This window comes from Colius striatus, chromosome 20 (assembly GCF_028858725.1).
Source record: "Colius striatus isolate bColStr4 chromosome 20, bColStr4.1.hap1, whole genome shotgun sequence".
Classification (NCBI taxonomy): Eukaryota; Metazoa; Chordata; class Aves; order Coliiformes; family Coliidae; genus Colius; species Colius striatus.
In genome coordinates, this window is record NC_084778.1 from 8,305,885 (window position 1) to 8,333,755 (window position 27,871).

General features: G+C 42.9%; 1 protein-coding gene across 5 annotated transcripts; it reads right to left on the minus strand.

Annotated features, from left to right (window-relative positions):
* On the minus strand, window positions 1–26,534 carry TPST1 (tyrosylprotein sulfotransferase 1). Of its 5 annotated transcripts, XR_009820107.1 has the most exons (7): window positions 26,354–26,534; window positions 19,432–20,375; window positions 11,854–12,052; window positions 2,539–2,589; window positions 1,079–1,133; window positions 624–676; window positions 1–48 (listed from the first exon to the last, which is right to left on the minus strand). XR_009820107.1 is itself a non-coding variant. In XM_062012260.1 (6 exons), exons 2-5 carry the CDS (start codon window positions 20,274–20,276, stop codon window positions 1,089–1,091), a joined length of 1,140 nt encoding a protein of 379 aa, XP_061868244.1. In that variant the 5' UTR covers window positions 20,277–20,375; window positions 26,354–26,534; the 3' UTR covers window positions 1–48; window positions 1,079–1,088. The 5 variants fall into 5 exon arrangements, 4 of the variants coding, with proteins under 4 accessions (XP_061868244.1, XP_061868243.1, XP_061868246.1 ...); XM_062012260.1 differs by lacking the exon at window positions 624–676; XM_062012259.1 differs by lacking the exon at window positions 624–676 and having other exon boundaries at window positions 1,058–1,133.
* Window positions 26,535–27,871: the final 1,337 nt, after the last annotated feature.

Below are 27,871 nucleotides of genomic sequence, written 5' to 3' on the forward strand. Positions count from 1 at the left end.
CTTCTGTGCATGACACATCCATGGTATCTTCTATTCCATAGGTTCAGTCTGTAAATAATTAAAATGCAATTAGGTGTTTCAAAGATACCCTTATCAGCACCAATGTTTGTACTCAGAACCATCTAGCTGTTTAGTTACATGGTGTTGCTTTTATCTTTAGTACAACACTAAGGGAGAACACTGTCAGCACTGATTTCAACCCCATCATCAGGTTTTATGGTTCAAGCAATATTCTCTTACTATTGCACAAAGCTTATTTGGGGATTTTAGGTGATCTTCCTTCACTTTGGCAAACACTGATGACAGTTTATCATCATACCAGACTAACTAGATACATCCATCTCCTGAAATTTAACAGAGTCCCAGTTTGAAACCTCTGCATTGGATGAACTGAAGAGGACATTTACTAGCAATAGTGGGCCAAGTTCTTTTGATATCTCACCAGATAACTGGAAGATACAAACAGCACAATTTCACTAAGGGACACTGTGGGCAGACCAAGGCTCATTTCTTCTGCTAGCACACTATCTATACACAGTGTGCTGAATCTGAACAATTGCTCATCTCCCTGCATCTTCCACAAATCCTTATCAGCAATGTTGAATCTCCCCCTCTTGACACACCCTGTGCCCTCAGCCATATACTCTGCAACTTCATCTGGAGGCTTGTAGATAATCTGGAAATAACCACAGTAATTGCATTTGAAAGCACTAGAAATTACTACAGCAGACTTTCTGAATACAACTTGCTGACAGTAACCTTGAAGCAGACACATTTAAATAGTTGTCTTGCCGTGAAGCTGCACAGACATTTTGGCCAGCAGTTGAGAGTGAACACGCTGTGAGCAACAGCACATTCAGCTGCGTGGTGCCAGGTTCTTAGAGGGTTTCTGTCAGCTGAGCACAACTTGCAAAGCATCAGCATTAACTTTTCCAAGGGTGAGAGCAGGCAAACATCCAGTCAGAGAGCGAAGCCCACGTTAGAGACCACATAAAGACTGATCAGAAAGATTTGGTGTCCACAGCAAAAGGTTATATTCTGAAAACATGAAACAGACACTACAGCTATTTGACTTTACTGATCCATGTTCATTTTATCTTGCCACGAGACCTCCTTTCTACTGTCTTCTTTGGCTGGAACAAAAGAAATCAATTTTCCTTTTTAATCAAGTACTCTTCATTGGAATGAATGGAGTAAGTCAGAATGCTTTGCATGGGGTGGATTCTCCTGTATATTCTTCAACCTCTACATCTAGCAACAGCCATAAGTGCCTCTGAAAAGGCCTTCTCTCCCAACTCTGCAATGCTACACTCCTGTATGTGCAGGAGGAGTTGGAGAAAAATATATCCAAGTATTTTTCTACATGGCTTTACTTGAGTATATCCTGAGACAGGAACAGTGATGAGCCACTTCCTTCTACCAATGAAAACACAAAGTAGAAAGCATTGTAGATGGCTTTGAGACATTTCCCATCACTTATATAAAAACTGATAGTTGGGAACCCAGTTGAACAGCTCTCATCCAGGAAAGCAAACCCAACTACAGCTGGTTTTTAAGCAATAAAAGTACTTCTGTTATTTCTGATGAAGGGGAATTAAATGGTTTGCTCATTTCATGGATAGATTAGCAGAGCTTAAATCTGCAAGGCCATGAGAGAATTAATTTCACTATACATTGGAGAAGAAAAAAACACACCCAGAGAGAAGCTGTTCAAGCTACTGAAACAGAGCACTATCAGGCAGCTCCATGGAACAAGCTCATCTTGTCTGCTGTCACCTTCAGGAGACACAGAAGAGTTGCCCTGCAGGAAGGGACAAACTGAACTCCTACATCTGTGAACAAGCTTGTGGTTACACCCCAAAACCTCTCCATCATGTGTACATGAGAAAAGGGTACGAGGTCAAATCCCCCTCTCACTCACAGAGCTGAGGGAATGCATCAAGAGACCCTGCAGCTTGAGAGCTCCATGATAAGGATTTGCTTTTTCAACCACCATTGCAAATGCTGGGGCACATAGGCAGCTGCTGACAATTAACAGCACTTGAAGGGTTCCAGATTACCAGTAAAATTTAAAGTTCAGTAGTTCATTTGATTCTTAAATCAACACACCATCACTACCCATGGCTGAACTGCTCCTGGTTGGTCTGATAGAGCAGTATGTCTTTTTAAACACCTCTCATTACCTACCCCTGCACTTTGTACTATACTTTCTTTAAACCTTTCCATGAAAGGCAACAAAAGATAAAGCTTCTCTACAAATAACAAACCTTGCAGTCTGGTCTACACAAAAAAGTCCAACTTCCCTGGAGTCTCACTGCAAAATTCAGTCAGCTTAGATTTACAAGCACCACACAATTAACAATGGAGTTACACATTCACTCAAGGGAGCCTTGGGACTCACAGACAAGCTATTGTCCTGTCTCTAGTAACGTATTCTCTTACAGTCAAACAGAAAATCAAACTGATGAAGCAGTGGTTTGGAAATGTTGCATAACTTGCCACTACACCTGCAAAAAGGAAACCAATGCAATACTGTACCTGTGGCACTTCTTTAAGAAAGTCAGGAAGCTGAAATTCACCTTTATAGACCTGGAAAAACAAAGAATATACTCCTCAGTGCTAGCATTTAGTGCTGTTTGCAACGCTAAAGAGCTTGCAGAGAATAATCCTATTGGACTATTACAAACTAGTAATGTCAAACCAGATCTACTTAAACTGAGCACAATCTGTGTGCAAAAGCAAACCTTTTTCCACAAGTCTTGTTCTTCCAAAGTAGTTCTGCAGCTGTATGCACTGCTCCAGGCTTGTGCTGTGCTCACCACTCTGCCCTAGTGTGCATTAAAGTGGTAGAACTATGTCACACATACACACATTACATTTCAAGCTTGCTCATATTACTAATGAAGTCTATTCACTATGCTTTTAGAAAGTCTTTTAACAGCATCATTAAAGTTGCTACAACATATACTTTTCTGAAATTTATATGTAACAAACTTGTTGCTTCACATTTTGGCACCCTCAAGAAATTAAGTTCTCTTTGGGTTTAAGTACAGTTCACAATTAAAGATTCTCCAATCTAAACATCCCACGCAGAACCTGAGGCTGTTTCCTCTTGTTCTGTTACCTGGGAAAAGAGATTGACATCAACTTCACTACAGTCTCCTTTCAGGCAGTTGTAGAGAGAGAGGTGGTCTCCCCTCAGCCTCCTTTTCTCCAGGCAGACACCTAACTCTTTTCCCCCCATGTGCTATAGCCACAATTCCCAACTCCCAGAGGGGAGACACAGGGCTGGATTAGTTTTCTTTATCATTTTCATGTCAGTTATCAATTTGCTTTCACCTAGACAAGTGTGAAAATAAATAAAAATCAGTGGGCTCATACTTTCCATTTTGGATTAAATGACTGTTGTAGGTTCATTCCAACTGGAAGTCTTTTCTGTGCTAACAAGCACATAGATTCACCAGCTTCACATGAGTGCAGAAGAGCTCCACTGACTACCACAGCTGTCAAAGTTCCTCAGCAACTCTTATGATTATGAATTTCTACAACTGTAGCCTCATTACCAGCTTCATTTCATGAGAGTTTATCATTCCCATTTCCAATCTTTTAGAGCACAGCAATAATTAATCTGAAACAAGACTCTTTGGAGAATGAGCATGCAGTAAATACCCTCCAACATACCAACAGCCACACCAAACCAGCGTTCCCACTGACTGACCAGTTAGGAGATATATTTGCCAAGTATCTCCTTCTCTCTAGAGGATGTTTCTTTCAAAGCTGTTTGCTTCCAAGATTAAACTGGAATACATTCCAAGGGCAGGAAGGAGGGGAGGATTATTCTGTTGAGGTTTTTGTGGTTTGGAGGGTTTTTTTGCACAAACAAGCAGATTTGAAGAGTTTTATCATCCTCCCTACTGAACCAAAAAGAGTGAATATCCTAATATCATGAGTTCTTTGTAGTCCTGTGTAGCTGTAATCATATAAAAAGAAATCAAAAGCCACAAACCTACATGGAAAAAGATCTATAAAGTCATCAAACAGAAATAGAGCCACTCTAAATCCTTGCTCAGCATTGCACTCCCTGGTTTGCATCTGCGTCAAAGGAAGAAGATTCAGGAAGTCGAGGGATTATTTATTAACAACACTCATTTGCTCTGCTTTCTGATGAACAGATGCCCAGAATTAAGGGCAAACTCATCTTGTCAGTGCACTGCAACAGCCCAGGACTGCAGCTGAGTCAGCTTGGAATGGCCCATGCCATGCCTCTGCATCAAACCACACAACTCGTGTGTGCTGCTCTCCAGAGCTGGCAGTTCTCACCACTCTTTGCTGGGACAAACCCACCCAACAATGAGGCTCCATCAAGTCCCAACATGGGAGTTGCAATGATTATAGATGTACATGGCAGAATGTTCCTTCCAGTACTCCATGTTTTAGATAAGGCAGAGAGGCTGGTTAGAAATGACAGGCACAGCACTCATTTATATTCAGGCAGGGGGTACTGCCATTCCCATGGAAACCTTAATGGAAGCCACACTGGTCAAGAATTCAGCATGTGGCTTGCTGGAGCTGAGATATTACTATAAATATTTATAAATGGAGTATTTCATAACAAAGCCATTAAAATGCAGACTGTGTTCTAGAGAGCAGACATGGAAGTTACAAATCAACAATACTATCACATCAAGAAGTGCTACAGAACAACCCAGGGAAGGTTCACACACTCCACCAGTGCCTTTTATTAGTGTTCTCCTAATGTTGGAAGGAACAGTCAGGCTGCTTCACCTTTTCTGGCAAACCACTACAGTCATACTGCTGACCATGGTATGTTGTCACTGATTCAGAACCAGAGTAACCAAACCCACATTTGGAAGTCTCCTCCTCTCTTTCTCCTGCAATTATGACTCAGTCCAATTTTTATATTATATCTATATAAGTCTGCTTTAAAAAAACTTCACCATTGTAGGGCCCTTTGTAGAAACCCAGAATCTTAACGGTTGGGAGATCAAAAGCTCATCCAGTGCAACTCCCCTGCCAGAACAGGACCACCTACAGTAGGTCATGCAGGAACTCATTCAGCTGGGTTTTGAATGTCTCCATAGAAGGAGACTCCACAAACCATCTGGGCAGCCCATTAGTCCTAATAAGCATCCAACAGTGGATAGTTAAGGGTATTAATCCCTCAGTAACATTAGGAAAAACAATGGGACTAACATCATAGTACGGAAAGGTGAGAAAACACTTCAGGGCATTTGATATGATGGTCACAGGAAATGCTCCAATTTACACACCTCAACTTAAAAGACCAATCTAACCAATAACAGGCCCAAGAAAATTGTTTCACGCACAAGACTGCCTTATTTTGGTTCAGGACTGCCATTATCTAGAATGCTGGTATCATCAAGACTGAGACTGCACAGAAACTAGTTTGAAGTAGTTCCAAAACTAGGACGTGGTCCCTTTTGAAACAAAACCCAGGGATCAACTGCAATCCAGAAATTCTAAAACAATGACTCCATCTGCAGCCAAAGAAATTAAGAGGTTTCAGATTCAAAATTCTTCTCTGACCAATTTCTAAGTCCAGAACACATTCCTCAGAGTGGCAGCAGAGAAGCAGAAGCAGGACATTGGGATGATTTCCAGTCTAAACAAGAATTCAGGAGAACCGAGCAGAAATGGAGTGTACCATTTCTAAAGGAAATCTTTTGCAAGTCCAAATGAACTTCCAGAGGGCTTGGGGGGGAGCATCTGAAGTCTGTGTCAGTTTGTTGTTCAGTGTTGGAAGTTATTCAGGCTGTCCTACTAAAAAACCCAAACCACACTTATAGCCAAACTAAATGTGTATTATTCTCAAAAAGAGATCAGAAAGCAAGTTTTCCATCCAGTTGCCTGAGAAAACCTTCATAAATACACAAGGAAAACTTAAGTAGTATAATCCATCACTCATCTTTATAGAAGATTAAAGCACTCCTTTTCACCACTTTCAAGCATGGTTTAGAAAGAGTCACATTTCATTTGGTCAGTTCCAGTACACAGAAATACTGGGTCTTTTCATCTTAAAGTTAGTCTGTTACTAAGCCTACTTGGGCTTGGTACATAGATGTTCAAAACATCAAAGTTGCAGAGTACAAGGTTATAGATGTTTAATTGTCAAACCCCCAAATGAACACTGTTGACGCCAGAACAGAGCCCCTTTCTAGAAAACAACCCTTTCCTGCACAGTACCTGGACACTCCCCCATCTTGTTCTGCCAGACTTTCCTTAAGGAAGTTTACAAGGCTTATGTAATTCTTCACCTTCTTGTTGGAGTTGCCAAGAAAGGGGACATCCAAGATGTAAATATTTACCCAGTAGGAACAAGACAGAAAGCAAGATTTTAGACAGGCCTGTGAATGTCTGCCACAAGGCAGCTTACAACCACACCTAACTTGGTATTTTGTTGGTTAATAACTCTGTGTGCCTTACTAGTCATATGTTTGCAGAGTTGGTTTAAGAAAAAGAAAGGTATCATCACTTCTGGAGAAAAAACAACCCCAACATTGCAGTTAGGAATCCAAATGCTGACACTGAGAAAGTCTGTGCTTTCAGTGGTCACAAGACAGATGAAATAAACCCTCTAATTTTTGCTGTAAGGATCAGAAAATGCCCACAGAGCCAAATGCCTTCATTCTTAGCTGAAGTGAACCCATGTAAACAGTGATGTATGTCCCTGAGCACACCTCTACAATCACACATCTTTGACAGCACAAGCAGTTCTTCTCATGCATTAGGATAAATATGCTTTATACCCTTTATCACAGATTGTGTCTGTCCTTAAAACCTCAAATACATCCCTTGCAATCATGACTGTCATAGACACCCCAACTCTTAACAGCAGGAGCCATTTCCTCACAATTCAAACCAGGCACAAACAGGAGTTAATAGTACTCTGTTTTTTCCTCTAGATGTTACTGCAGAAGATACAATCAACAGAACATAGCACAGAGATAGCTAACAGCTTTCAGATGTGATTAGAAGCAGCCACACATACTGAAATGTCAGGATGAAAACCATAGCTTCTCCTATAAAGTTCGGTATGCTTCCGTCTCACCATCTCTCCAGGGCAAGGAAAGGAACTTCATGAAGAAGTTACAAGAAGTGACTGGAATATGTATTCCAAGCATACAAATTCATTTAGTGGGAAGCATGTGCCAAAGAAAATCTGATGTAACATGTTACAGATGTGAGAGGAAACCACTCTGCCAAGCATAACATAACAATAAGCCAGTTTCTACTGGGCACAAGACACAGTCTGGCAGTTATGAGCTGTTCTCTGCTTTTGGTGTATTCTGTTAAACTGCTGACATCCACTTCTACACAAAAATCACAGTACTGAGAAGGACATATCAGACAATCTTCTAATGTGGTGTAATTCATCATATAGCAATTGGACTACCAGTTCAGACAGCTTCATTATTGCATTTTCTGCATCACTGGGTGATGAAAACTTCTTTTTAGGTACAGGATGTTATTTTCCTTTATGATCAGGATGTAGAGTTTGTTAAAACACTAGAGAGAAAAGTAGTAGTCAGTTATGTGTATGTAAGGAAGGGAATCTTGCAGTTATAATAAAACAAACAGACCAACAACAGACTTCGAGGAAAAACACAAGACAGCACAATTCTGCAGTCACTAAATAACTAAAGGCTGCCTCTTGAGGGGGTCATATGCAGACATCTGCTGCCTGCAACGCTCCTCAGACCTTGCTGTCTCTGCTCTGCATTCCTTAACCAAGAAAAGATAAAGTGTCACGAAAGATAACATTGTCAGTCCTAACATAAAGCAGATAAACAATAAGTTAATAGCTTTGTTATTGAAAGCATCAGGAAGATTTATTACACTCGTGATAGATTTGATTTCTCCACCAGTGCACATACTGTCAGAGACTTTGTATTTCGTAACACCACATAGCACTTGGAGAGAAACTTGAAGAGGTGGAAGTAACAGACTGTGAAGTTAATTTCTAAAACGAAACCAGAACTAAAGATGACAAAGTACAAACACTGGCTGCAACTTAAAATTTGTATGCTGTGCTACAGAAACACAGAAAGCCAACCTAACCACTCTGGGGTCCTGGGCAGGTAACATTCAAGTTTAGCAGACAGTGCATTGTTTTCCTTGAATAACCTACAAGCACACAATTCTAAATCAAGCACTATGATTTAGCTGGTGAGAATCATCAGTTTGTTTCCAGACTGAAGAAGAACAATATTTAACCTGTACACATATGTAAATCACCATCAGGGGGATGGAAACAGAAAATCTGGACTTAAAAAAGGACTGTTTAGCAGGCTTAAGAGAAGTTAATACTTTGCTAGCCATTCCTTTCCATTCTTCTCCCTTACTAGCTCTTGTTTCAGGCCCCCTTACACTGTTGGCTCTTATCTTGGGGACTAACAGCAGTACCTTTGATAAAGTCTAATTTGCAGTCTTTTCCAAGGAGTGATAGATTTTGCTCAGTGCAGTTAGCACAGTGTAGAATAACTGCAGCTCTCCAAGCAGCATTTAAGCACATTTTAGAGCAAAGACATTGTGCACATCCTACAACCAGGCAACACACAGACTTCTAGTCATGAAACACTGACCTGTCTGCATTCAGCAGAGGCTCTCTAGTTATAAGGATGTTTTGCATCCCAACCAATTTTCATATTTCCATTCCACTTTATGATTTTGTATGAGCAGTATAAAAAAGCTTCTAATAAGACAAACAGACTCTCCAGAACAAACAAGTTCCTGTTATTTAACGCATCTGATAGCAATGACCTAAATGACAGCGTGTTGTTCCATCTTTAGGTGGAGCCAGGATCTCCCCTGCCAGTAATTTCAGTGGTGTTGGGCTTCCACCCCATTGTTGCAGCTTCCACAAACAATTTAGTCAACATTACATAACCCCCACAAAACTGAAAAAAAGCCTCCCCCCCTCAAAGCCACACCCCAGAGAAGAACTCAAAGAGCCACCAGTTCTTCCCCCTTGCTATTGCAGTTTGCCAGACAGGGGCATTTTCCTCCATGTGAAGTGCTAGCTCATGCCATCTTAAATGGACTAAGAAATAACAACAGTATCAGAGTAGGAAGTGTCAGATATTCAGTGTTATTTCCAGTTACTCTAAAGGGTTACTATACTAAATCTGAACTGAGTTGTGTTAAAAGTCTGAATTGCATCTGTTTTCCATGGTTAACATGAAAATTCTGTGTTCAGTTTCAAGTTCTGAGACCACAAATACAATAAAACAGCTTCCAAACACAAAGTGAAGCAATGAATGGTTATATGCAAGATTTATATATATTCTTATTATGCACTGAAGAGTAACTTTGGAAAGACTTAATTTGAACAGCAATATACCAACAATACCCCCAGTACAAAACTCTGAAAGACTACCCCATGTTGAGGAAATTCAAAAAGAAAGCAACAAAAGCAGCACTACAGTAATTTACAGTTCACCAGCTAAAAGTATGCAGTAACACACTGGAACTTGCCAACCAGCAGTTCCCAAAGGCTGCAGAAATCTTGATCAAGGAATTTAATTATTTACACAAAATAAAATAAATGCCCTTTCCTCCAAGCTGCAGCAGCAACAAGTACATTAGTATAGGCTCATGGAAGAGAAGGGCAAAGCACAGTGCAACATATCCCATCCCTAATGGGCAAAACTAGCACATAACAGTTCCTCCTCCCATCACCTTTCCAAACATCGTTGAAGTGCTCTGAAATATCTGTCTCTCATCCCCAAATCAAAAAGCTGTGAGGAAAACAAAGCAAAGCCTTTTTCAGGAGTGAGTCAGCTCCTACTGATGACCAACTAGAACACTGTTTCTAAACTTACATGGTTTAAGGCCAAGGCTCAGTGGCCAGTGTTTTGGCAATTTACTATGCAAGGCACAGGATGCCCAAGCAGCCTGGCACTTCGAGAGAAGGGGACAAGCCCACTGCCCTAAGAACTGAGTAACCTAAGCAGCAAACTGGTCTGGGAGGTGGGAAGCCTTAAATCTTGAAACCCTAGGAAAACATATTTCCACAGTGACAGAGAAAGACAGTGGCCCCAATGGTCTGAGCTGGGATCTGCTGAGAACCAGCTGTGAGGAAACAAAGCAGAGAGACTGGGGAAGAACTCAAGCTGTCCAAATTCAAACTCCAACAATAATATGAGCTGTCACTTTAAATGGCTCCTTGGGGTACACAACATTCTGAAAGCCTCCTATGTCTCCATTTTCAAAAGGAATATTGTAAGTTTTGAAGATCTTTAATCCTTCAACTTTTTTGGACTTTAGTCTTGATTTGGGACATCTCCCTCACATCATTTATACAAAACATATTTGCAAAAGTAATCTTGTTAAAGAACAAGTGATTAGGAAAAGATATACTGAGCAGGGCAATAAATAATAAATTGAATTAATTGCTTAATTAAATTGTTACTTGATTGTTTGAAGAGTGTGCTTGTGGCCTTGTTTATTACCAGAATTTCTCTGTTGCATTTTGAGCTGCTATAGTTTGAGAAGCTACCCAACAGTAAGTGACTAAAACCCATACCAATTTTACACCTCAGACCCAGCCTGCCACGCACAGGTAAAGGCCTCAGAAAGGTCAGTGGTAAAAAATTACCTAAATTGTATTGGGAGGAGACAAAAACCTTAAGTTATTGCACTACAGCACAAAGTTACAGGAGTCACAGGTAGATGCATGAGGATCTGTGAAGTACTACTCAACACATTTGTTCTAAAGGGGTTGAACCTAATGCAGAAGTGTTAGTTTGTTTGTGAACCTTTTAAACCAGTAAGTACTAGGTAACCAATAAAATGCTAACCACTATCCCTAGGAGAAGAGGTGGGTTACCTTCTCCATGCTGAGCTAACTACTGAAGTAGTTACATTTAGTACATTGACCAACTATTCAACGACAGTTTCCCAGGGAAGGCTTCTAAAAAGAAACGATGCAAAAACGTTTAGAGACTTCACAAAGCCATTGTGTTTTTCCTTATTGTCCAGCCCATCAGCACACCAATCAGGTTTTTAACATTGAAATGCCAGTAGAAGGCAGTCCTGTTCAATTGTTTAATTCAGTTTTTCCAATGCTTACTTCACTGCTCCAGCAAGAGTCACCTTCTTTTAATGAAATACACACATTCTCAAAAGAAGGAAAGAGTTAATGATTCTTATTTCAAACAATGGTAATGAGCTTTTCAATGGATACCTTCAGGGACAAACAGCTGTATAGCCTAACTGCTCAAATTCCAACAGCATTAAATTCAGACTTAAATCCTTAAATTCAAGTTAATCAGCACCAGACCTTCCTCCATCTTTTGTTTGTTCTACAAAGGACAGTAAAGAGTTGGGAAAATTGACATTTTTAACATCTTGGGTCACTTTCCATATGTCCCTTTTCAGATTCTACCAAGTTATTGGGGGTGAAATTTTGTGAAAGAACTTCTGCCAACCCTTATGTAGAAAAAGCTGAGCTCAAACAATCATGTTTGGTGCTTAGGTGAGAACGTTGACTTTTTCCACTACTAACTAGTTCCCCAACTACCTGGACAATTCTCCTGTGGTTCAACTACATAAACCAAAGAACACAGCTCAAACCTGGGACTAAAGTAAACAAAAATGAATTAAATCAAAGACTAAACAGCAGGAACCAGACTTCCAGTGCTCAAGGTCCCACAAAACCCTTCCTTCCTTTCCCCTCATGGCAAGGAAAATGTTGCCAAGTATCAAAAGGTATTAGAAACAGACTTAAAAAAATCCAAACAAACTAGAAGATTCTTCTGCTCTGTAGCTCCATAAATTGGGTCAATAATCAAACACACACAAATGCCTTACCCTCCTTGTGTTTTCCACAACTTTTTGGTCTGGCTTTCCGTAGTTTGGTGGATTGGCATATGGATCGTAGCCCAGTTTAGCTAGCATAGGTGCAATCACAGGCATATCTTGCAGAACATCAGCAGGTATCTTCCCAACCCACTTGGACAGTGCTTCCACATTGACTGGCTTGATTACTTGATCAGTAGATCTTTCAACCCTGTGGAAGGAGAAAGAAAGGTTATACTCTGCATTCTGAGCAGTACTTGCTTCTTCACTAGCACACAAAATCTTTGTGTTGTCTGTGGAGGTCTTTCCCCTTCTTCCCCTTTCTCCTCTCTGTGTGTTGCTTCTAGTGAGTTTATGGAAAGTGAAGCTTTACTACATAAGGCTAAAATCAGAATAACTAGCAGAACATTCATGCATGCTTTCTGGTTTAGCCTTTCACACAGAATGTACTCAAGCACATTCTTTACATAAAGAGAGCAGTGAAAGTCAAAGAGCTATTAAGTAAAAAGTATGCACACACCTCCATATAAAGCTATTTTGCCACTAGAATATTCTTACATTTCACAGAATCCCAGGATGGTGAAGGTGGGAAGGGCTCTGCAGAGCACATCCAGCCCAACCCCTGCTAAAGCAGATTCCCCTGGCTCAGGGGGCACAGGAACGTGCCCAGGTGGGGTTGGAAACCTCCTGAGAAGGAGCCTCCACACCCTCCCTGGGCAGCCTGGGCCAGGGCTCCCTCACCTCAGCACCAAATTATTTTCTCCTCGTGTTCAAGTGGAATCTCCTGTGTTCTAGGAAGTTGTTAATTGCCTTAAATGCCCTTGAAAGTTGTATTCTAAATTGAAATCCATAAGCCACTTCTTCCCTGCTCCCTTCTCCCCCTGCTCTATGACTAAACTCTTTCTTTTAAAAAAATAAGAGACACCTATGGAGATGACAGAAAGCTACAGGCTGCAGGAGTAGCTCTCATAACTGTGCCTTCTCTTGATTGCTTGGTCATTACATAGTTCTTAAAGGCAGGTGCATTATCACACAGTGTCATACATACTGTATTTAGGGAAAAAGTTTTGTTGCTCATTTAATCAACAGAAAGAAACCTTGCATCATGTGTTTTCCCACATTCCTTGTTTCTTTCAGATTAGATGTACCACCTCTTCATTCTGTTTACTTCTGAAACAAGCTAGCAGGACTCAGAACTGGAGGAGTACTTTTAAAACTCTGAGTTTTACTTGGAGTAACTTCAAGCTTTCTTCTGAACTCAGAAAGAGTGCACATGCATTTTGGATGTCAAGGTTTATCTTTCCTTTAATGCAGATTAAAAAAATCAGATCTGTATACACAAGCTGCCCAAAGGGCTGTTTGCATCTGCATTGTAAGAAACACAGTAAGATATGCCACTACCAGTGGTTCCTGCTGGCTGGCTATACCTGCCTGGGACCTGATGCTAAGCATATAGCTCCCATACTCACCTGCAGCTATCATCCTCCTGGGCCTTTACTTATATTACAATGAATTTTGATCTCTAAAAGCTCTACCATCCAGAAAACAGTTGTAATGCATGAAAGTAATAGCACAAAGCATTAACAGCAGCACCTCATCTACACAAAAGAATGAGAAGATGAAGATTCAAATGATTTCTCAATTCTTCAGTCAGACCCAGGCAGAAGGAAAGAAAACATCATCTGAGAAAAATAACTGGACATTTCCTGAAATACTCCCAATAGTTTGAGTCCAGAAGCCTGAACTGAAGTCAAATTGCTCTCAAGTCTGACATCAATCAACTTACAAGAGAAGTGAGTTTGATTAGTTACCTAATTAAGCTCATATGTCTAAGAGAAGGTTAAAGAATTATTGGACAGCAGACAAACATTACATCAATAGCAAGAGGTATCCTGTTCAGATGCACACTGCACTGTGTGATGAAAGCCTTAAATTACAAACCATGAATGAATGTCTGCCAGTCATTAACTCAATTTGGTCTTAACACCAAATTGAGTTTGGTGAATTTGGTCTTTATCTTGTTACTCTTTTTAATTCTTCAGCATTGCTAAATTTTTTCCAGGACAAGGGCAGACAGGCAGTCATACAATGCTGCAAGGTCAGTAACTTCAGCACTTCAAACAGTCGACAAAGAACAAACCAGATGGAGAAATGGTCATCTACAAGGAAACTGTCTTGGCAAGCAGGCCCATCACTAAATGCTGCAAGAGGTATTTAACAGCAGCTGATGAGAAAATGCCTCACAAACTGGCAACTGTAAGACACCTCCCCAGATTTTTCATCCTTACTCTCTTCAACTATTTTCAGTAGCTCAAACCAGAGGCAGGAAATGAAAGTGGGATTTTGATACCAGAGAGCTGCAACCTATTTTCAGCCTTCTTGAAAGCTCCTGGCCTGAAACCACAAGCCTGTAAAGCAAACTAGAAGGTCTGGGCACTGCCTTTTTGATTCCTCTAATTAGAAGATAAGCATCTGACTCCGTATCAAATTAGCAAGAGAATAGCTGTTAAGAATTGAACTCCTTACATATAAATACCTTACAATAAAACATCTTACAGGTAAATAACTCCTTACAAGAAAACACCTTACACTGACCCAGAGCCTCATTCATGTGATGCAGACTTCATTTGCCACCATTAATTGGACTTTCCATTTGTTAAGTGGCAAGACAGAGGACAAAGTACTGCAATAGTCATGAGTCCACAGAATCATGCTGGCTGGGACTCTCCAGAACAAGTTATCACTACGTGTTTCAAAGGTCTAAGATTTACAGTCCTTTCCCCTTCAGAGCCAGCCAAGCCCAAAATCCCCTCACCAAAACTGCAGATTGATGCGACCATTTAAAACAAGGATGATACTGTAAGAACCAGGTAATCTGCTTGGCCAACAGCTTACTGGAACCACAAAACAATTAGGACCTAAATTAGTACACATATGGATACCTCATCCTGAAGTAAGAGCACATTTTAAATGTGTATCTTCTGCCCCACTGTCACTTCAGCCCTTGGTAACAACAGGCTCAGCATGAAACACTTCCTGGTGATTAACAGCTGGCAAGAGATAAGCTAGGGACTGGGTTTAAGCTGCTCCTGGGCATCAATTCAGAAATACACTAACCACATTTGGTTTGCTGTTTAAATCTTTCCCTGTCCTTTCAGGTGGGAAAGGTAGGAAGAGAAGTAGAACACAATTCATGGGAAAGATTCTTCAGACCACAGAACATCTGAGGAGTACAAGTGAAGACAGACTGGGGACAGGGGAAAGAAACACTCCAAAAACCAAACAGCCAAACAAGGAACCATACCAAGTCTTGGCAAATTTAATTGTGTATGCACAGGGCAAATGCTGTCTGGTAAATGCTTCCAGGCTCCATGGCAGAACCACAGGAACAGTTTTGGATTTGAAAGCAGCTGTGAGTGCAGCAGACAGGAATAATCCCAAATACTTGTTACAGGTGTACCAGAACCTAACAAATATTTACAAATACGTAAAGGGCAAGTGTCAGGAGGCTGGAGCCAGGCTGTGCTCAGTGATGGCCAGTGACAGGACAAGGGGCAATGGGCACAAGCTGCAACAGAAGAGGTTCCAAAGAAACACAAGGAAAAACTTCTTCCCTGTTGAGGTGAGGGAGCACTGGCAGGGGCTGCCCAGATGGGCTGTGGAGTCTCCTTCTCTGGGGACATTCCAACTCAGCTGGATGAGTCCCTGTGTGCCCTGCCCTAGGTGGTGCTGCTTTGGCAGGAGGGTTGAACTGGATGAGCTTTCAAGGTCTCACCCAGCCCTTGAGATTCCGTGATTGGTATATATTAAAAATAGTATATTCTGAAGTAGTTTTGCCTAGACAGCTATTTTCATAATAAACCTAATAAAAATTGTTATAAAGAGTTGACATTTCTTTGTGTTCATGGTCACCACAGCTGCTTTCAGTTAGGAGGCAAATGCCAGAGCTATATTAACAATACTAGTTATAGCTTGTAGTCCAGCCATCACACATTCCTTGAACAGCCACGTTGGCAATTAGTTCAAACCACAGAAGGTTTTCCTCTACTACAAATGCTGTGGTGCACATCCTTAAAACCTTTGCACTGTTTCTCCTAGCAGCTGGATAAAAAACTAAATAAGGGATAAAAAAGTGAAGTAAAATAGAAAAGTAAGACTAAGGCTGAACGAGCAACAGAAAAAGCAGAGATTACTAAGCAAATGTGGGAGAGGAGAGTAAGGCAGCCAACAGTTTCCTCAAATCAAGCAGCCAGGGGAAGAGTCAGAATCTTAAATACAGACTGTCTAGTATCCAATTTTGCTCTTAAGAGATTATTGCATAAGAGTTCCTGAGTCTGAAATAAGAGAACCTAGAATCAACTCACTGCAAGCTCATCTCTGGAAGAAACACAGCCTGTACACACAATTGAACTCCTTATATAGAAATATCTTACAGATAAATAACTCCTTACAAAAAAAACACCTTACACTGCCCCAGAGCCACATTCATGTGATGCAGACTTCATTTGCCACCATTAATTTGACTTTCCATTTGTTAAATATACATTGTTAAGCACCTGCTGTTACCAGGCAATGACATCATTATGAAGATCTTCTAGTGATGTTGCTCCCTCTTCATCCAATTTCAAGACAACAAACTTTTGTCAGATTTCTTCTCAAAACCTCTCCAATAGCTAAAATGCATCCAGGCATCTTCTGCTGGACCTGACCTGCACAGCCATCATGGCTCTGAAGTGAATGCTAAACCTGCCTGAAGGACCTGAAAGTCTTAACACGGAATAGATGATGCCTGGGATAGGTTTCGATGAGCATTTACTTAAGTCTTCACACAGTAATCACAGCCTTTGCAAATTATAATAGTAATTAATCTTTGACTTCAGAGGTTTTTTCTTCTCTACTTAATTACCTTGCAGACAAATGGGGAAATAATTTTGTCTGGATCTTTACACTGTCCCTAGTACAGTACAGAGGACAGGCCTGTGTGTTGGTAACTTAATTGCATGTTACATTTTGATTAAGATTATTAGATACTTGTGATCTACTCCTCCTGACAGTAAAAACTAATCTAGTTGGAATGTTCTGATTTTAATATACTATTATGAAAGAGTCTGAAACACTTGGTATCAGGCATATGGTAAATTAAAGCTCTGTGGTGAGACTGGGTTGCAATAGACTGCAGTTCAGAATTGCCTTAGATTATCTCTGAAGTGATCTTCAGCATTATCCTTTGGAAATTCAGAATATGGAGCTCCACTGCTTGATGTTGTTTCAGCTGAAAGGAGACAGTGTTCACACTGTGAAGTGCACTTTCCACAAAGCCCAAAGTTGTAAGAGAATAACATCAGTTAGAACCTGACCCAGAACATAACAACATACACAAATCAAGGCCATAAAGGATTTTGCTGCAGTTGAGAAGCAGCCAAATGTAACTTGATAAAAGGAAAACCAAGTCTAGTACAAGGTGTATTTTGTTCAGCTCTAAAAATTCAGTAAGCTGTGGGAGACTCTGAAGTTCTCAGTAACCTACCTACCTAGCAAGCACCTTTTCAAAGAGTAATGTTTCTGGGCAGTTAGGCCCTCCTCCTGGCAAGGGCTCCCTAGACAGGCTGCCACATTCTGCTGCACACAAGAGGGCTGTGGGGAGCTGGGGGTGCCAAAAGCAAGCTTTAAACGCTCAAGCTCCCTACGCACAATTCAATTAGTATCATATAAATACATAAACCAGACAACTAAGAGAATTTAATAGTCACTGTTCTTTTCTGCAGCCCTCAAAAGACTGAGTCACTCAAGTAAAGATCAAACTGTAAAGGTCTCTTGAAGCTGAAAAACACAACAATCTCAAGATCTATTCCACAGTTCTTCAATCAGGTAACTACCACCACAGACATAACACTAATAATCCATTCTTCTTCTGTAGCCAGAGCCTGCTGAAATAAAAAGTTACTTCCACATATCATCTCAGAGATAACAAAAGCATGAAGAATTCCATTAATAAAAAGAACACTTTCATACTTGCATTATATTTTCAACTTTCATTAAAGGATAAACAAAGACACAATTTCATTTCAACAATTCATTTTCTTAGTTTTTAGAGACATGAACAAATATTCTCAACTCCTCACAAACCATTCCACCAGATTTGGCAAGAAATAACCTGGAACTGTATGAATTCAGTAAGGCTGCTGAGGTTTATAGCCTAAAGTTCCCTTTTTTAAGGTGGTAGCATTTTACTAGAAATGGCATTTTGCATAGTTATTTTTACAGGACACCTAACAGACAACTTGGCAATGACCTATTTCTATCAGTAAAAGTTAGTTTACCCTCCCCTCAGCTGCCCCTGTGAAGCAGTAACATGATACAGGTAACTAAAGATAAGTTCACATGCAGGTACAGCTTGCAGAGACATTCAACTGTACAGTGTTTTGAGCTAACATGATCAGAAGGCTTTGAGCTGCTCATGAACAATACTATCAACAAGAGAGTTGAGGTGCATTCTTACAAGAGCTCTATGATTTGCTTGGATGGTCCTCCCCTACAATACATTAGAAAACTCCATATGGTCACTTCTTTAGGCATTAAGTAAACAGAATCTGCTGATTTTTATTTCTCAGAACTGCAGTTTTAAGAAAATGGAATTCTTCTGTACTCATCCCAGCTCACAGTGCCTGCTGGGCCTGGTGCCTCTTACTCAGAAGCACTTGGCCAGTCATGAATATTCAAAAAACAGAAGCCAAGAAATTTAACTGAGCATTCCTTGCTGCTGGAATAGGGCTTCTTCATCAACAGAAACTTAAACATATATCTGCCATAGCAAAATTGGGAAGAGAGACTCAAACACTCACACCTTTACCCCTCGATGTGAAGACAAGTCAGCTTCTGTTATTTCAGGTGTTCAGCTGTAAATAGTCGGTGGAGAACTTTTTCCCACCCTTTTTCCCCAATACCTATCCAGGTTTCCAAAGCAGAGCTGGACTTTGGTTTCTGAAAGCAGTTGAACTAGGGGCACAGATTGCAGGCCAGAATACTGAGAGATGTGCTTACAAGGTTAATTCCATTCTGGACGCTTGCCATTTTAGGTGCACATGCTAACAGCAAAGCATCTCAATTCTGCCCTCTCATTTTTTTTGGAACAGGTTCTCAAGTTTCCTGGAGGAGTATTTTTTGGCAAATATAACTCAAAGGTCATTCTTGCTTTGACAACAATACTTAAGTTCCTGACATTAAACAGGTGGTATTGCTAGGATGAGTAACACTAGTGTAGATAAAACAATCCAGCTTTACGTTGGGGCCCACAGAAATGCTGTATTAGAAGTAAGGCTGATACTAGACAGCCATATTCAAGTTAGACTGACCAATAATTAGAAGTTTCTTTATATGCTCCTTAATGTTAGTGGGACCAGGCTGACAAGGCAAATCGATAGTTAACAATTATTCTTCTTTTCCAGATAATATGCATCATAAATCAGCTTCCTGAGACAATATCAGCTACTTAAAGACTAAAGGCAAGCTATGACTAAGTCCTTCATTTACAAAATGTACCATTTCATCTCTTAGAGTAATGCAAGGTAAAAGAGGAATGCTCATACTCACTTTGAAAGAGAAACACCTCCTGCTTTTCCAATCATTTCCTCATGGTGCAGCACTGCTTGGTTCCACGGAATGCGAAGAAACTTTAAGAGAGTTCTCATCCATCTCTCAGGATGCAGGACGAGTTGTTCATAATGTACCAGCATACACCTTTCAAAACCAACCTCCATACACTGGTTATACATAGTTTCTATAGCACGATTCCACTTGGTCAAGCAGTCTCTGTAGCTGTTAAGGTCAAATCCAGCTATTGTGACTTTTCTAGATATCATGGAGTGCACAGATGCACGGCCATCCCGCACCATTAGAAGGAATTTGGCATTGGGGAAAATTCTAGCAAGATAAGTTAAGGATTTCAAAGCAAAAGGATCTTTGTTACACAAATATGGAGCAGGCTCCCCATGTTTCACAATGATTTCCAATAAAAACGCTTGCATGGCTGAGTCCAGAACCTCATCTGTGACTCCAGCTTCATCCAGTCGGATCTTCTCTTTGCTTGACCTAGCCCACATCTGCTTAACCGCTAGGATCCGTGGGATTACCCTTGTCTCTTCTCCACATCGAATATCCGGATGGGCGTCAAGCATGGCACGCATTAAGGTAGTGCCGCTTCGAGGTACTCCTCCAATAAATATTAAAGGCATGTCTTTGTTGTAAGCAAAGGTCTTGTTTGCATTTCCACTGGAAGCAGTTCTTACTGTGCTTCTCACACTTTCCATCCTCACAGGCTGGCTGCGCTCTTCGATGCGGTGGTGACACTCCATAGCGTGCTGGCCCAAATAAAACACCGTCACCGAACTGATTACCAGACATGCCAAGAGCAAGTTCTGTTTGAGTTTTCCAACCATTTTGGTAAAGACTCTCACTTCAAAATGAAGAGACCTTCTATTTCAAATGATCTTCTAGTTCACACGCCATGGGAATCCTAATCCCAAATCAGTTAAGGTCTGGTGAGGGGAAAAGAAATGTATTACAAGTTTAGAACTTTACCAGCTACTGTAAGTCAACAACAGAAACACTGACAGCATTCAATCAAACTATTCTTTCATGGTGTTATGTTCATTTTCAATGACTGTATTCCTCAAAGTTTCTCCATCTGTCAGCAATGCACAACCCGTCCCTGAATGAAGAACACACTTATGCCTATTCTCTACCCTCTCTCCAAAACATTATCCACTTAACCTCAAAAAAAGACAGTGAAAAAAGATCCTGCAGTCCACACTTTCCCAGCACTGTCCTGAACAGACTTAACATGCAGATCTAACTTTCAGATAGGGAAAGAGAAACTGTTTTGCTTAAAACTAGCAAGGAGTACAAAGAATCTCTTTAAACATTTTAAATACAGTAAAGATCTAGTTAAGAGCCAGTACTCACTTGAGAGATGAGTTAACACAACAGAAACAGTATTTTGCCACAGAGTACACACGATCTGCAAATATTTACACTTCATAGGATCCCTGCCATTATTCAGTTTGAATCAATTCCATAAACTCATTTCCTAAAAGAAAAAAAACAAGGCACCCAACAAATAACACCCCACAAACCAAACCAAACTCTACAAAACCCTTCATTTTCCAAACTAAAAACTACTCCTTGGAGACACAAACATTCCTCAAATGCAAAAGTTAGGTAGTTGATCACTAGAGAAAAACATATCATGACTGAGTGCATCAACTGTTGTACTCCATGCATTTATAGTAGAATATCCCTGTAAAACCAGGCAAACCAACCAACCAGCAGCAGCTTTCAGAACCACCAAGCTGAAGAACAAGCAGCGTCAGAGGAAAGTCTGTGGACTGAAGGTCGAAATCCTCAGTTCACAGGTTAGTTTAAAGCAGAACAACTCCCTCTCAGCACAATTCCAGCTGCCAATGCAATAAGCATTGCAATCTGTGAGCAGCTTTCCTAAACTCTTGAAAGCATTGACCATGTACTCATGAAACCAAAAATCCATCCACGTGGTGAAAAACCCCCCACCAACCAACCGACCACAAACACTTTCATTGATGCAGTAACTCTTTTGGTAAGTTCGAAGACGCCAAAGGCTTCAGCCCATGAAGAGCTAGTTTTAACTCTCCTATGACCTTCTGTACTGTTTTGGTGGTTTTTTGCCTGGAAACAACACCTGGAGCATTCAACTGCCATACCTGAAAGAAAGCTGCAGCCAAGCAGGGGTCAGTCTGCCCTCCCTAGAGATAAGCAATAGAGCAAGAGGAAACAGCACCGGGGAGGTTCAGGCTGGATGTGAGGAGGGATTTCTTTGCTGCCAGGGCTGTCAGGCATTGGAACAGCTGCCCAGGGAGGTGCTGGAGTCACCGTCCCTGGAGGGGTTTCAGAGCCGGGTGGGTGTTGCACTGAGGGCAATGGGCTGGTGGGTGATAGGGCTGGGACACAGGCTGCACTCCATGAGCTTAAAGGTCTCTTCCAGCTGAAACCATTCTATGATTCCATGATCCTAAGACCAGGGCCTTGTATGTCAGGAAACCAACTAAAGAGCAGTCAGAAACAGCACCACTCAGTAACCTAACCTATTCTACAAGCCAGCAAACTTCTCTCTGTGCCTGGTGTAACGTACAAAGCTCTTCGGGATGAGGATGACATATTGAAGTTACTGCCCTTCTCACAGCTTGCAAATAAACCCCACCTTCCCCCTCCTCTATGTGAGTAAGCACTCTGGGGTCACATCTGTCAACCTGAAGGATTATTACCACTATTAATGTTCTGCTGTCAACAGTAACTAAACTGACAGCATTGAAAAAAAACCAAAAATCACAAGGCAGCAATCAGCAATCCCATTCTCATCATTCTCCCTTTCAAAAACTGTGGCTTTTACTCATTAAGACCTGAGAAGGTAAAGTGCCACTGCCCTGAAAAGCACAGACAACTCCATAAAAATACCCTCCAAACAAAAAAACCCCACCCCACTCACCCAAACCAAACACAACCACCTCACACACAAAACAGTCCTTAATTAGAGGAAGCTGAAGATGACTGCAGTGGTAGAGAATCCTTTAGCAACAACAGTTTCAAATGACAAATCAAAGTAACTCCTAGAAAAATATAAGTGTAGCTCAAAAAAAACAAGCTAGAGTTAGGACCTACACGTTTCAGTATGAGCAAGTGAAGCTAAGCAGATGTAACTGAACTTTATTCCCAGAAAAGTCAGGCCTATGAGTCAGCCACAAGATGATGTTAGCAAAGCAAAAACGACTGCTTTGTTTCCTTCTGCACACAGGAATCTCTCTCCCTCTTTCCCTCCCCCTACATACAGCAGGTCGAGACCTTTTTCCTCAAGTTCATCCAAAAAATGTTGAAGATTTTTAGCTTAGTCAAGAGGCAAGTCATTCATTTGTATTTGATATTAGACCCATTTGGTGTTTGTTATTGTTTAAAGCATTCTTTTGCCAGAGGAAAAAAGATGATCCATTACCACCCAGTAACAAACAATCCTTATAAGCTCTAGAGCTCAGGCTTTCACTTTGGAGGCTGGAAAGAGTGATGATAGCCTCCCCTCTCATGTTCAACTGGGCAGCTTTTCCCAAGGCTAAACAGGACAGCAACACTGGCATTATCCCTCAAAAAAAACAACCAAAAAAATCCACCCAAAGTACATAAAGCATCTCTCAGTGATTAGCTTGTCCCTTGCTTCCATCCCTTGAACTTCTGGCTCAGATTCTGATAACTGGATCTCTTCCTAGAAAGAGCAAGTATAGGAGTGCTGCTTTGGTTTTTGTGCAGCATATCTTGTTCCTGCATCTGCTGAAGTGTTTGACCTCAACAGTTCTGGAGAGCTTTGCTGGGAGGAAAGATCCCACTAAACTCTGTGTCAACAGGCCATCAGGCTTCATAAGCATCCTCCTCACACTGCTGTGTCCTCCCGTGTATGTTGGAGAGCAGAAACAATTCAGAGAGGAAGAGAACACTAACATTCATATGACTGGAAAGTTATCTTTCTCCTCACACTCTTTTCACAGTTTACCTTTGTGTCCTCATACTGTGTCTCTATGAGTTTCTTCTCCTACTTGTGAGGTCTACCCAATCCCTTAGTCTCTGGGGCTATGACTTGCCCTCCCCATAAGGCTTTACGCAGTAGCCTCCAAAATACAGACTCCAGAAAAAGGAGATTCTCACGGTTCAGAGGTACTTTCAGATGCACAACCAAAGTCTATCACACTCAAAGTTTGTGGTATAAATCTGTAGAGCAAATTCATTTCACAGTGGCAAGGGAGCTAAGTTGGATGGAAAAAAATCCTAAGGTGGTGTTACCCATTGTCGCTCTCTTCTTGGCTCTTGACTGTAGAAGGGGAAATAGAAACGCTGCTAGGACTTGAAGAAACAAATGACAACCATGTCATTATCTTCCTTGCCTCTTCCTGCACCTTTACTTTTCCTCTGTCAAAATAAATACTGGAAAGGCAGCAGAGAGAGCTCTCAAGAAGCCTCTTCAAAACAATATATGCTTCCAAAACTGGAGACTGTATTTCTGGGCAGAAGTTCTATGTCAAGCTCATCAAACAGTACAGCTAAGAAACCCTTGCCTGCAATGTTAGTCCTTCAGCTTTCCTGAATTAAAGTTAAAGAACTCCATAAAACCTTTCCTTCAAGCAATTGGTTAGTTCTGGTCGTTCATGTTTGTTTGCCACAAAGATTGCACGGGAAAGCCAACAGTTACATGATAATGGTATAGCACAACACCAAGGAACATGACTGAAATATTCACAGTATACCACTTCAAGGAGCCACCCAAACTGTCATGGGCTCATTTAAAAGCTTGTTCCAAAAATGATTTCAGTACTCAGGAAGCATTTTTATGCCTTCAAAGCTGCGCTTGCACAATCGCCTCCATGATTTCCCCAAAGACTGGATACCCAGTCACATAACAGGATCTGGGAGAGGAATGGCAAAGCACAGTACATGCAAGCAAACCCCAAGCAAAACACTGAGCAAAGCTACAAATAAAAAACCAGAAGCCTTGAATGGCAAGGCCCTCTTTAGCTTTAAGTCATCATGGCTCTAAAGCTTTGCAGCTGTTTTCTCTAGATTGCTCCTCTCACTAGTTACACTATAAAAAAAAAGATGATAAAATAGAATGAGCAGCAAGTCACCTGGTGGAAAGCATCCAGGGTGAAAGACAGCCAACTAGACCTTTTGAAGGCTGTCTTCATGTAGAGCAGCTTGTCAAATACAATGACAGAACAAAGGTGGATAAAATTAGTGTAAGGGCATGCAGATGTGTGAGCAACATTCCCCTGCAGCTCACACTGTGGGAACTATAAGACTTTTTGTTCACACATTTGCATTCCCTTGAATCTACACTTTTTTGTTGCTTTGTTGTTGTTTGGGTTTTTTTAATCTGAAGCTCTGAAAAATGATAAAGGCCAAATTAACCTTCACAACCAAAGACCACTGCTGGACTGAAAGTTTCCATACTGGGGAAGACTGCACACCAACTATGTAGCTGGTCACAATTTCTATTACAATCCCATTATAAGGGGTAAAAACAAGATACACTCTCCAATAGGAGCTAAAAGACTAAGCTGTACCCTTTCCTTTTACCAGCTACACTCCCCACCAAAAAGAAACTCAGCTTTCTTCATAATCTTTCACTATACATAGACACACAAATATATACACATGTGGGTGTATGAAAAGAGAAACTCAGAAACATTTGTCCTTCCTCTGACCACTCACACATTCAAACATTCCTAACAAGCAAAAGCATATCAGATCCAAAACAGCCAGTAAAGTGGTCAAAGCACTCAAGATTCAATACTTTTAGGCTTTTCAACATTTAAGACCTTTAAAATCAGTTTAAAAGGTTCTAATTAAAGGGTTCTGCTTCAAAAGAAAACTAAGAACTCTATACATTCTGCTCTGCCTACGTAGAGCATACACACAGCAAGTCGTCTGGACTTGTAGACTGAATGGCCAAAAGTTACCAGCGTGCTCCCAGGTGTGCAAGAATAGAGAGTATTTGTGAAGGATTACAGTTACTGCTGGAGAGCAGTTCAACAAAAGGAGTTTTACTGCCAACATACACGGGCTTCTACCTTTTAAAATTTATGTTTAAAAAAAAGAAGGGAAAAAGTCAATAGCACAGTACTGGCACATGAGCTGCTGCTCTGGCTGCTTTTATGTGTGCTGTGTGTCCTAAGAGGGGCTGCAGCACTCCACTGCACAACAAGGTACTCCAAAAAAACCGAACTGCTTAGTATTACTAAAAAAAACCGACACGAATTTGCACACGTCCACAAAACACATGCAAATGGCTTCTTCCAGCAGTACCACCAGCAAAGCCACCTCGAGCCAAGAGCCATATTAGATCTACTGCCATAAACCTCCTGCTACCCTGCTCACTAGCACCGTGACCGTTACACGCAGCATTCGCAGATGGAAAGGCGGCGGTACAGAACTCCTGCCGGCTGTCCCCGCCACCCCACCGCGGCTGTGCCCGCCGCAGCGCCCGCGGCCGCCTCCCCGACACCGCTCAGCTGCTCAACAAAGGGAGCGGCGGCGGCTCCGCGGGCAGCCGGCCCGACGCGCGGAAACTTCCCCCGTTAGCCGGCTCGGCTCGGGGCGCGGAGGCAACGAACCGGCCCCGCCGCCCGCGCCGCGCAGCCCCGGCCGCGGGAGCCGCACAGCCGCGGGCCCGCCCAGCACGGAGCGGAGCGGCCCGGCCGCCCCGGACCGCGGAGGGGCACGGCGCCCACCCGCTGCCCGCCGCCGCCTCGGGCCGCGGCCGCCCCCACGCCCGGCCGACAAAGAGCAGCGGCCGTGGCAGCACCGGAGGCGCCCGGGGGCCAGGCGGAGCGCGGCGGCTGCCGCGTGGGGCTGCGCGGGCGGCGGAGGAGCCGGCAGCGCTCGGGGCTCGCTCGGCTCCGCCGCAGCCTCTCACCTCAGGCGCGAGCGGGCGGCGGCTCCTCACCTGTGCTGCCCGCGCCTCCGCGCCGCGGCGGCCGTTGCCGGGACCGGGGTCGAGCCGCTCAGCAGCCGCACCGCTGCCCCTCCTCCGCCGGCGCCGCGCTCAGGCACCATGGCAGGGCGGCGGGACGGGCCGCAGAGCCGAGCCGGACTCCGCACCGGGACCGGCCGCGCCGCCGCCTCCCTCAGCCGCGCGGCTGCGGCTGCCATGGAAATCACACCCACGCCCTGATTGGTCGCGGGCCTCGATGTGTCGCGGGCCTGGATTGGCGGCGGCGGGGGCGGGGCGGAGCCGTTAACCCCTGCGGGCGCGGCGCGGAACATCTGGCGCGCGCGTGCGGCGGCGGCGGGCAGCTGTGCAGGACAGATGTCGGCGGGAACAGCTGGATAACGCCACCTCCGCTCCGTGGAGACGCACTGCCCTCAGCGAGGAGGGATCCCGGCTTGAACTCCAGCATCTGGGCGCGAGAAGCCTTTCGCAAGTGCTGCCCACGAGCTCGCGCATCAGAGGGCAGCTTTGCAGGGGAAACCGTCCGAAACACGCCGTAAGCAACACTCACCCGTGCTCATCCCCAGTGGACGTTCGTGCCCTTTGCCTTCTGCCTCCTAACCCCACTGCAGCTGAAGCATTCCCTGTGCCACCATGGCAGCCCGCAGAATCAATGATAGGGGTTGGAAGGGACCTTTAGAGATCATCCAGCCCAATCCCCCTGCAGAAGCAGCTCCCATCTAGATCAGGTTGCATAAGAACACATCCAGGTGGGTCTTGAAGCCCTCCAAGGAAGGAGCCTCCACACCCTCCCTGGGCAGCCTGGGCCAGGCTCCCTTACCCTCACAGTGACATAGTTTTTTCTTCTATTTCCATGGAACGTTTTGTGTTCCAGGGGATGGGAGGCACTGCTGATTCTGTACCACCTGCCTTGGAGAGGGCTCGTTGGCTGGGAATAGCAGGGCTGGGAAACAGCATCAACCCCGAGACCTTGGTGTAAAAACAATGGAAACCAAAGGGTGGGAGAACATCTCCTTTTATTCCCAAAAGGCCTAAACTTGGGTCTGTCTCACTGTCCTGTCTCCTGGAGAACAGCACAAGCTGTGCAGCCAGGGAGATAAGCAGCGGGAGATAACCAGCTGGGCTCTGCCTCATCCCTGACTCAGGAGACAAGGAGCGCCAGTGATGAGCTGACAGCGATCCAGGCAGGGTGAAAGGATTACTCACAGCCCATCACCTCATGTCTCACAGCTCTTGTGAAGTGCTGATCATAAAACTTTTACGAGCCTGTCAGGAAACAGCTTCCACTGACACAGTGAGCTGGTGCTGCCCGGGACACTGGCACAGATGAGCGCCTGTTCTGCCTCCTGCTTCAGCCAGGTGATGGAGGAGCATCACTGTCCAGAGAGGTGATCATGGTGTAGCTCATTTCATTTGCTAAGAAAATCAAGCCAAGACAGACACTTGAGCAGATACCCACGTTGAGAACAGTGGTATTTTCATGGGGAAAAGCACTGCCCTGTAAGGACTGAG

Coding starts and splice junctions, on each gene's coding strand:
- TPST1 (XM_062012260.1), bottom strand. CDS start 20,276: ATGGTTGGAAAACTCAAACAGAACTTGCTCTTGGCATGTCTGGTAATC. Junction 12,053..19,431: donor GGAGGTGTTTCTCTTTCAAA/GTGAGTATGAGC, acceptor CTCCTTCCACAG/GGTTGAAAGATCTACTGATC. Junction 1,134..2,538: donor TTCTTAAAGAAGTGCCACAG/GTACAGTATTGC, acceptor CTTTTGTTCCAG/CCAAAGAAGACAGTAGAAAG.